The sequence below is a fragment of the Pundamilia nyererei genome, unplaced genomic scaffold (genome assembly GCF_000239375.1).
Source record: "Pundamilia nyererei isolate P.nyererei 1_Seehausen unplaced genomic scaffold, PunNye1.0 scaffold00145, whole genome shotgun sequence".
Taxonomy (NCBI): Eukaryota; Metazoa; Chordata; class Actinopteri; order Cichliformes; family Cichlidae; genus Pundamilia; species Pundamilia nyererei.
In genome coordinates, this window is record NW_005187546.1 from 1555656 (window position 1) to 1566971 (window position 11316).

The following is an 11316-nucleotide window of genomic DNA, read 5'->3' on the forward strand; positions in this document are numbered from 1 at the left end:
CTTCTGATGCTGCTGCTGCTTCTGATGCTGCTGCTGCTTCTGATGCTGCTGCTGCTTCTGATGCTGCTGCTGCTGCTTCAGCAGTCTCTCCTGATTCTCCTTCGACCACCTCTTTGCTAATCTCCCCCTCGGGAGCAGGCTCATCTTTGGCAGGTTCTCCTTCCGCCTGGCTCTCTGCCGCTTCGCCTGTGACCTCCAACTCCGATACGTCCATTGCCATGCTGTCTTCTGGATCCTGTTCATCTTGGTTACCAGTGAACGGGTTCTCACCCTGACGAAATAAAAGAATTGAGAAAAATAATGACATTTTGACCCACTGCACTCATGGTCAGTTATGCATGTTTGCATCAGACAGTTTCTGCACGCTACAACCCATACAGCTGATGCAAACCTCCAAAGTGTTATGTTATTAATCAGATTTTTTCCAAGTATAGTTCCCTTTTTTCTTAACAGTGCATTTACTGACACGACTGGTCTTTTGTTCTTTGTGTTTACAAATAAATAAATAAATATATACATATAAGTAGTTGGTGCATATTTATAGTCACATTTATTTCTGATGCAAGCCCACACAGGACTCTGTGCATACCTTGAGGTAGCTCTCCAGCTTCTTGCCAATGAGTTTGTGGTTAAGGATGCTTCGAGCAACCGACAGACTGGCCCGCTTGGACTGCTCCATCATACCCTTCAAATAAACAACATTTCCATGTCAGAACAAAACATCGTAAACAATAGCCTCAGCTCTGTGGCACCATTTGTAACATTAGTGCAGGACTTTGCAGAGTTACTGCATTTAAAAAAAAAAATTAAAAAAAATAAGGCACTGCACAAACGGAGTGGATGGGACAAACTGTTACCCCATCGTCTGACAGTCTGAAGTTGTAAATGTTTTCTGATAAGGCAGAATCAATATTAGCCAACCTCTGGCCTTCAGTGCTTCAGTGAAAAGGTCAGCAGCAATGTCTCTACAGAAATCAGGACTCAGTTTCACGCATCCTACAAACATTGCTGTGTAAGCAGCTTCATATACAAATCATTTTCTTCTACTGTCTACATCTGCCAATTAAATGAAACATTCTGCAGAATGACAGGACGGTGTAGTTGGAAGAAAACAGTTACTACATGAAACTGGTCACAACAACATATGTGGACTTTCTCAATGATGCTGAAATTATTATTTCTGGATGCACTGCGTGCTATTTAGATCCATTTATACCGCCGATATCTCCAGAACCAGACAAGCCACACCAAAATAATAACGATGATACTTGAAGGACGGCGATAAAAATAAAAGGGCACTGATTTGAATGTAGTATTGTCCTTTTAAACATATAGGCTTGTGGGGCAGTCCATTTGCAGAAGACCTGCTGTACCTTGCGGTTGTAGTTGTGGTCAGGAGACTTGATGTGTTTCTGTATCAGGTGGGGCTGCATGGGAATGAAAAGGTCACATGCTGCACAGTGAGCAGCTTCCACCTTCCTCATAAAGTGCTCCATTCCAAGCTCTGTACAAGCGTGAGAGAAATATCTGTAGTGAGCAATCTATGCGCATCTTCAGTTCAACACACAACAGGAATTTCTGCTTACCCCTGGTGAGGTCCTGCTCTTTGTACACCTGGCAGATTGCAGCACTGTGGTTCTCCAGCTGGCTCACCCTCTCCTCTGTCTTCTTAAACTTATTCTGCAAATACTCCTACAAACGAAAGGGTTTTTTTCAGTTTACAGTTCATGAAACGTTTACCTCGCCCAATATCTTTACTCTTGCATACATGTATAAATCACGCGTCGGCTCTGGAAGATCACTGCATAAATATTTCAGCAGATTCAACCAGAAGTGTTTTTCCATTTAACCACACTCCAAATTGTTTTAGTATATTTACAACAAGCACTTCACTGAAATTTGGCTCAGAAATGTAACATTTCTAAAAGCCTATGATTGGCAAGTTTCTTCAGTTTCGGTTCTTCATTAATCATAAATACAACTTCCAATAAATTTGAGTTACCTGCAAAAAGTCTGTAGTGGGCTTGGACAACTGGCTGGAAAGGAACTTAAAGTGATCCTTGTGGAAGCGACTCTCAAGATGAGCCTCCATTTCTTCCTTGTAGAACGAACGGAACTTGCACACAGAACATGCAAACATCACCCTGGAAAAATATTTAAAGTCTTAGTGAAAAAAGCCCATCAGAAAGAGCCACAGGTGAGATTGAAAACAAAAACAGCAAATAAGAGTTGAAAGAACTTTCTAGGAGTTTGTAAATTCACCTTTCCAGGAATCCTCGTCTCTTCCTCATTTTTGGGTGTCTGTCCTGACCCTGGGCCGGTGTCTGTTTGCCCTGTGGCTTTTTCTTCTCTTCCAGTTTGGATGCAGCTAATCAGGAGCAAAAGTGCAGAAGACACGTATATGAACAACCCCAATCAAAAAAAAAAAAAAAAAAACAACCCCAAAACAAACAAAAACAGAGACAGTGTAAATTGTAAATAAATTATTTAACTGTATAGAAATAATTAAAGAAATAATGAAACACAATATCAAAAGATTCAGAGAATCTGGAGAAACCTCTATACGCAAAGAAAAAACCCAAAAACTAATGCTGGGTTTCCACAATATTCAGTTAACTCAAAATAATAATAATAATAATAAAAAAAATAAAAATAAAAAAAATAAAAAAAAGAATATCAGTGAGGAGTCACTGGAGTTAAGCTTACCTTTATCACCTTCTTCAGCAGGTTTTGTCTCCTGCAAAGAAAAATATTCATTACTCAAAGAAATAAAAAAATAAATAAAAAAAAGTCAAAAATAGCTCCATCATCTGAACTTAACAGATGTGCATTGCTGGATGTAGTCATGCTGTCATAAATATTTGCAACACATATTCAACTCAAATCTGTGACATTGTTTGATCATGAAGGAAAAAAAGAACATCGCATTTAGCCTTTTTGTCTGTTTTGTAAAACCTCATTCTCATTTACATTTAAATTATTATTTCCATCTGAAACTGTACACCGGTTGCTTAAAGCAATTTCCTGGGACAAGTTAATTAGATCCTAAAGTAATACAATAAACCTTTAAAATGCCACTGTTGACACTAACCGCAGCAGCTGTTGTCTTTGGCTCACCACCATCGCCGTTTTTCTCTGGTTGCTCTAAGAACACGGAGCACACACATAAGACCAAGAAAGACACCAAAATATCTGCCAAGTAATGAGGTCTTTTGAGAATAGCACACAGTCGACAAAAACAGTACCTTGCGTAGCCTCTGACTCGGCACTGTCCGTCTTGTTCATCTTCGACTCTGGCTCATCACCTGATGTCGGGGTCTGCTTTCTTTTCTTCTGAATATCCCGCTGTGGCTTCACCTGCTACAGTACACAGAAATCAGTTTGCACACAAATGCATTTAGTGATAATAAAAATAAATACAAACCTGGACAACACACCTTCAACTTAGAATTAAACACTAATAGATGCTAGACTTAATGTTTGGCAATGTTCATATTCTCCTCGTGGCATTTCCACATCAATAGTGTTAGCCTCATCTTAAGACAAGCCAGAATTGGGGCAAAGGAAAGAAAAGGGAAAAATCTATCTAAGCTACTTAATGCAAAAAAAACAAAACAAAACAAAAAATCAACATCCAGACAGTTATCAGGGCAATGAATTGTGTGGGGAGAAGTGGGATTTGTCGTTACTGTGGATGCAGGGCAGTTACTTTCTTCTGGAACTAGAAGAAACTATATGTGTTGGGCACTATCTGTGACAAACTGCTTTAGGTAGCAAATAGCAGGCACAGGCAGTTTAGCAAGACTTGCCAGTTGACTGAGAATACAAAAGGAGGGAATTAGAAAGGGCTTAACTTTTTCCAGGTATCTGAGGAGGTCTTATTTGGCTGGAGGTACTTACTTTGTTAAGGGGTCTCTTGCGGCCTCGCTGCCGGCCAGCCCGTGGGCCCCCTCCAAAATGCCTCCCAGGAAAGTCGTGAGGCCCTTGAGTAGAACCCTGGAAGCCCCCACTCTCAGGGTACATGCGGTTGGACAGGAGGGAAGGGAGCTTTCCTCTACCACCTCCTGGAGAGTGGCCACGGTGGGACTGGCCACCGCTACCACTTCCCCGCAAACCTCCGCTTAATGGAGTGGGGTCTGACCTGCGGTTTCCAAACCCTCCAGTAGCTCCTCGACCCCCGGCGCTTCCACCCCTTCTGGGGGAACGTCGGCCTGCTCCAGCCCATCCTCCACCTCCAGAACCTCCTCCTTGGGGACTGGTGAAGGACTCCCTCATATTCTGTCGCATTTTAGCGACTCCATAGGAAGAGGAGGGGCTGTCAAAGCCTCCTCCTCCTCCTAGCCCAAGTCCCCCTCCGAAGCCCTGGCCTCCTCGCTGACTCAACAGCATGCTGTCCTCCCGGCCATCACCAAAACCATAGCTACCGCCGCCAGATCTGTAGAGATCTCGGGAGGAGGCAAAAGCGGAGGAGCGCGAGTCGAATGACTCGTACTGGTCAAACCTGCAGGAGGGAGGAAGAGGGTTGGTAGAGAAGAGCAGAGAGCAAGGGAGGCAGAGGGGCAGCCAGGTTTGGATTTCTCCACCTGCTATTCCTTCTCCTCTGTGGTCTCGCTTTCTCCATGTTTTCTTGTCACTCCCAGCTTCATTTCAGAAAACAAATTAGATCAAAAATTAATGATCCACAACAACTTAAACACTGTGCTTGTGGTACATTGAAAAGTTATTCCTTTTGTTTTTAAAATCTCAAGTCTACTGCAGATTAGGGAAATGCAGTTAATTTTTTAAGCCTCCCTCCTTTTTAAAGGATGGGCTGTAAAACCCTGAACAGACATGAACATGGTCCATCAGAATCCACAAGAAGTAAAGTGTCCTGGGAACTGACTCAATTACAATAAATACTGATGAAAAGGGGTTTATATACAAAAAAAACAAAACATATATACTGGGCATTTTTCAAGGGGAGATTGTGTTTCTGTAAATACATTGAGCATCCTTCAATAAACATTTCAGCTTAACAAGGCATTATCAGGGCACCTGTAAACCCATCTCTCTTCAGTAACCTAAAGCCAGAAGACAGGGTTAGGTCACACAGAGGATGAGAGAAACAACGTGTGTAAACACAAACACAAAGCCGGGACAAAAGCAATGCTCAGAGTTTTAAATAAAGATGGATTGGCTTTATATGCAACAATGTCAGTTTGTAACAAATGGAAAAGCTGGTCTGTAACTGCACCTCCAACAGGGGACCATGCATTTCACAATGTCTTTGGTTTAAAGGATCACATCATCATTTTCTTCTCAATAAATGAGGGATACTGCAGCAGAGCAAATGGGAGCAAACAATGCATCCTCAGATGCTGAGGCATTCAAATGCAGCCTGGACGATACGATCTTCTCATCAAGCGGGAATTGAGGCAACTTGTTTCCAACAAGGATTGAGTGCAACAGTAATGCCGTAACAAAGACTAAAACAGCACAATTTACTGGTGCAACCTCAACAATTTCCAAAGGATATCAACTCTCCAAGTCTCTGCAAACAGTGGTATACCTTTGTTTGTTTTACCCCCAACCACTGTGAATAACTGTTCTTCAGAATCAGTGGAGAATCGCAAGCTAGGAGGGCAGCCAGGTGTGAATTGGTCCTAATGCTGGATTTTAAAATTAGAACGGCTATTAGAAGGCCTAAGCATTTACTGAGACAACTGTAGAACAAAGTGGTAACTTGACATCAGCCAGACATGACGTGACACTAAGAGACGATGCACTCAAGCAACCAGAGGGCCAAATTTGTTATGCAAATTTGGCACACATTCAGGTGCATGGATGTGTGGGAATGATACCCTACTAAGAAAGATGGTATGAAGCATAAAAAGGAAAGTACTGTTACCTGTCACTCCGACCCCCTTTAAACCCCCCCTCCAACTGAGTGAGCATGTCCAAGCGCTGGTTAATCTTAGCAATGACTGCATCTGCATGGGTGCCCGTCGATGAGAGCAGAGATGCTCCCGAGAGCCCTCTTTTCATGTGGCTGCTGCCACCTCCATAGCCTCCGAGTCCAGACATGGAATCCTTATAACCTCCCCCGTGCATATCGAAACCACCAGAACCTAGTAAAGGGGGTGGGGCAAAAAGAATAACACACTCCCTGTGAGGAAACAAATTAATTAAACAGAATAAACATGCACTACTTACTTGCTTCATGAATAGCAGTAATTCAGGGCTGAGTGTACCAACTTACCTCTGCTTCCAGAACCGCCACCTCCCCAACTGGAGTAACCTACAAAAGGAGAGAATATGGACTGATAACACAAACGCACTGGGAATTTTATACTAACAGGTCCACAAGCATGTGCGGATTTATTACAAGGAGCTGTTCAATAGCGCAAATCGTTCAAAAGCATAGGAAGGTGGAATCCACTGCTATAACTATAACAATTTGACAATTGATTTGCAAGCTTTCTGTCTTAATAGAGTTGTGCAGTTCAGAAAGGAACAGCAATTAAATCCAAAGACTTAGAGGCATCTTCTCAGAGGCGGCCATTTTATCAGCTAGCCTTTAAACTATTCCGACATTGACTCCATTTTAAAAGAATAAGCTAACGAACTTTGGCAGAGCAAGTGACAAACCGCCCAAGGCCCATAAAGTCGTCTGCGTTAGCATCGCTAGCAAACAATCTGCCCGACAGCGAGATGGGCCGCGTAGCTAGCAGTGTTTCATTAATCGTGGCCGATGGGCCTAGCATAACGCTGACGATTTTTTTTTTAATTTTCGCTAAAACAAACCTACTGGTACTTGTCAGATTTTGTAATAACTGGTAAGAAAATACAACACGACTACTGTTTAGCTAGGTATTTGTTTCAGGCTGTAACCGGCTAAAGGCTGGCTCTTATGCTGGGGAGTTTTTTTTTGGTTGTTTTTTTTTAAACGGCATTAGCTTAGCTAACGGCTAACAAACTGGTCATGTTTCAGGGGAACAAAGCATGTGGCTAACTGGGTAACTATCAATATCTATAGCCAAATGTGAAACAAAAGCTAAACAGATTATATTTACCAGAGCCGTAACCCCTGCCTTCCATGATATTTTGTGCGCTGTTTGGACGAAACAAGCAACACGAGCGGCTACAGATCCAAGAAAAGAGTAGCTGCTTGTAGCAAAATGTATCGAGCAAAGTCCGACACGTCAAAACCACGTGACCGACAAGGCCTCGTTACGTCACTGGTATGCCAATAATAGAATATGAAGGTGAATATATATTAAATATAAAATTGTTTTAAATATCAATAATAGATTTAATGAAGGCAAGAAGAATGTCACCACCGTATCCTGGTCTTGACCAAAGGCTACATGTGTAGTGTAACGCCCATAAATGTAGAGATTAATATTGAATAATCAATCTATCAGTCAATCAAAGACTCAGTGTACTATATACAGAGGTATACAGTTTGCCCTGAATTGAAACATCTTAACTATGTACATACACAAAATATGTTAAACAGAGTATTTGCTTCTGTAAATATAAATATTGCCAGTAAATCTTCATCAGCTGTCATTTGAGGTGCACAATAAAATGTCTAATATATGTATATGTGTATATCTTCCAACAGAAGACGAGACTGTTATCACACACATTTAAGATTAGGAAATCTTAAATATTTCATCTCTTCAAAGCACAAAGACCAGTGTTAAATTAACTCCCATAGAATAATTTTCAACACTTTTTCAGGGTTTACATAGTCCACACTCTTTAGAATTAAATCCACATTTTTAAAATAGTTAAAATATTTAACACTTGCCAGACTTCATGTTTTAACTCTCAAAACAGAGTTAAAATAACACTTTAGAGACTGAATAAGTGACTCTGCTGAGATACAATTTTTAACCTTCTGTCTTCTATCTATTGTTGAAAGTTATCAAAAGTATATCAATTTTTAGAGATACACAAGAAGAAGAAAAATCTATAGGATTATTAGTTCAGAATGAACATACGAACAAAACAGACAATGCTTTGTTTGACTTTATATTATATTCTAATAGCAAAACTAGAAAAAGTGGGCAAATATTTAATTTGTCTTAATTGTATGAATTTAAATGTTAAAAAACACAGAAACAAATGAATATGTGCCCCTGAATGCAGCTTTAACCCTTAATATATATATATATATATAAAAATACAACTCACTTGTAGAATCATCTTGATGATTTTCTGGATGACCTTCTGCTGACTGCATCAAGCGAAGCAACTCTGGTGTTGAAGTGAGCTTCTTAGCCTCTTTTATGGCATTTGGCCTGAAGAATGTCTTCCATTTCTGAAGCAACCTGGAGGATGGGTCGTCATCGAACAGGAGAGTGAAGTCTTGCTCCACCTTTAAGAAAGAAAATTGTATTTGAAACAACTGCTAGCTCCAAATTCCAAACCATTTCAAAAAATGAATTCTAACTTACCAGTCCTTTTGTATGTAGGAAGCTTCTGCTTGGATCATTAACAAGCCTCTGACGGTGCTGAAAGGTCTCCTTCATCATCTGTAAAATCACAGAGTTGTTTGAGCAAAGACATGGCCTCCTTGCAAGCATCCCCATCAAGCTGGTGTATAACATTCACAGTCCTTTGGAGATTTGGGCCACCCGAAGAACTGTCTGTCAACCTATTAGGTGGTGTTGGAGATCCACGCCGAATCTGTCTTTGGACAGTTTTCATACGCCAAGAAATGTATCCTGCACCCCTTGCTGCTCCTGGATAAGTGAAAACACAACATATTTTGTCAGATTTAGCTCATAACAAAATATCAGATAATTTTTATGTCCATCATTAAATAATTTTGTGTTGTATAAATATTGACTTTTACATAGGCTTTGTCTGCATATGGATCCTTGAGCGAGGGGATCGGCATCACAATGCCCAAAGCATGCTCCTCTCTGATTGCTTTTGGGGGAAGGTGCCCGAGTGGAGATTTTCAGTTTTTTTAAATTTAGACAATTAGTATGCATTTATTTGGCACAAGTATAAAGAACACAACATACACTGAATACATACCCATGATTATCAATCATGTGAGCCACAAGTATGTTAACCATTTGTCATCTTGTGGCGTCCTTCATGGTGTTTGTTGCTTGGTATTCCTGTATTACTTTGTCACCACCAGACTTGCTTCTTAAGACAGTTTCAATTAACTCTTAAAAATGAAAAACAAACAAAAAAGAGAAAAATGAACATTGAGAAAAACCTGGCAATAAGGAATCTTTCTAGAAACTTGAGAGGAAAAAAACAAAGCACAAGTGTGAAGCTTTGTAGCAGCCTGTTTACTGTAGCAGTGTTGTTAATTCTTTGTCTCTTGCATGAGACCTCATCTAAGATTATAGTTGAGGCACATGAGCTGAAGCTTGAGTTGGAGTCAGACAACTCAGAAGCAGAAGACAGGTGCGAAAATACTAAAGAAAAAGAAAACATCAAATAATTTGTTCAATTGAATGTAAAGTGCTCGATTATACTTTTTAGTGTGTAGCCTCACCATCATCGGAGAACACTGTTAACAGCACGTTGCCTTGTCCAACAAGGTCACTGCATCAACCTCTGTCCTTGTTGCATCCTTGTAAGTAATGTTTGCACCAGGTAGCAGGCAAAATCTCTCGATGACTGTAAAAAATGGTACAAAGAAACTCATTGTGCTTCTGGTGTTAGCACTGCTTCTTACTTGTGTCTTGTTGTATATGGTGCTTAACAATTTGTTAATACGAACAACACTTTTGCTAAAAACACAAATCTGAATCTACATCAATGTAAGAAGCTCCTACAATATGTATTAAAATATTATTGTGAACATATTCTTTATCCAAGATAAAGTAGCAATAACCTACACAGCTTTTACATTAAATTGCAGAAAGTCGTGTCCTTCATCATTATTTAGCTTCACATACTTTAGTTGTTGATTATACTTAACCTGGACCAACATTTTTCTGAAAAATGCAAGACTGAAATTTTAAGAGGACAAAATAAAACCTACCCCGAGTCAGTCACGCACTATATAAAACAGTGCATGTTTGAAGACTTTTTCTGTAGTTCTTTTGATGTTAAACTACATGTCAGAAATTCCACAAAAAAATCAAACAATAGAGGGGCATTAATGCCAGCCTGAGCAGTTTACTTTGGGTTTTTTCCATCACTAACAGCTTGAATGTGATCTGTAATACTGATATAGTTAGAGGCTATTAACAGTTTGCATTAACTCTTTATTGCTAGCGCCAAAAGCTAGCATGTTTTCTTCGTTTAAATTGTTAAAATGCACAAAATACATTTTATAGCACAAGTTTCTAACTATCTTAGTAAGTCTGACATAATTCTGCTTACCCTGTAGTTCTACAGTACTGTTCTGCCCGCACTGGGGGTGTCTGGGAGGGCTGGGCTTAACTTCAGTTCAAAATGAACTATACAGAATTAAAGCTATTAAGTTAACTAATGACAGAGTTAACATTTTTAACCAACCTCTGTGCAGAGTTACAGTATTTAGAATTTTCTCTTTTAAGAGTTAAATCAACACTGATGGAATACATTTTGTCAAATAACTCCAACACAGAGTACAATTTAAACCAGAAAGTGTTTAAATCACACTTTGAGGGTTAAAATCAACTCTGAGACATTTACTCCAGCACATTTTAACTCTCCAGTTTTTGCTGTGTTTGATTCCACATATCATCACAGCACTTTAAAAGGCATTCTACTGAGAACTTTGTTTTAACGTTACACTGAAGGGGAGATCATGTCGTCATAAAGTATTTCTCATCTCATCACATCATCATCATCGTCATGATTTTCGTTGCAGTTCGGGGCGTATCTGCTATCGGATTGTGCGTTTTGCCATGAGTAGTGAATTGTAAATTAAGATTTGTCCTCTAAGAGAAGGCAAGAAAGCTGTCATTAAAACCTGCATCCAAAGTCTAGTAAGAAAATCTCCATAAATAATAAAAAGAACTTTTTGATTTTTATTATTTGCACAAAAATCCTTTAAAAACAGCCAAGTTAAGATGCCATACAGAAGCCATACAGAGGCTGGGAAACAGTCCTAATTAAAGATGGTCAAACTCAAGTCAAAACAAACAAGGTTAATAAACTAAAAATGATAAACATGGCAATTAAAACATGAAAAATGAAACCTGAAAAGGATTTAATCACAACATGCAAAAATGGCTATTTATTTTCTAACAGCATCACTAATGTGTGAAAGTTGGCATCACAGGAAAAGCTAGTTACACTGAATTCACCACCACCACTGCATGATATAAAGCAGGAAGATGATAAAGTTATCTGTCATTTCTGTGACCT

General features: G+C 39.7%; 1 protein-coding gene across 1 annotated transcript in view; it reads right to left on the bottom strand.

Moving 5' to 3' along the window:
• Positions 1-7205, bottom strand: part of akap8l (A kinase (PRKA) anchor protein 8-like) — an 8444-nt gene extending 1239 nt beyond the window's left edge. The window contains exons 1-13 of the mRNA XM_005744610.1: positions 7053-7205; positions 6239-6277; positions 5888-6107; positions 3901-4501; positions 3246-3360; positions 3092-3144; positions 2707-2737; positions 2263-2368; positions 2003-2144; positions 1587-1692; positions 1374-1504; positions 590-685; positions 32-271 (exon numbers count right to left, since the gene is read on the bottom strand). Of these exons, the coding sequence (XP_005744667.1) occupies positions 32-271; positions 590-685; positions 1374-1504; positions 1587-1692; positions 2003-2144; positions 2263-2368; positions 2707-2737; positions 3092-3144; positions 3246-3360; positions 3901-4501; positions 5888-6107; positions 6239-6277; positions 7053-7077 (1905 nt within the window). The 5' untranslated portion in view covers positions 7078-7205. The remainder of the gene's footprint in view (positions 1-31; positions 272-589; positions 686-1373; positions 1505-1586; positions 1693-2002; positions 2145-2262; positions 2369-2706; positions 2738-3091; positions 3145-3245; positions 3361-3900; positions 4502-5887; positions 6108-6238; positions 6278-7052) is intronic.
• Positions 7206-11316: the final 4111 nt, after the last annotated feature.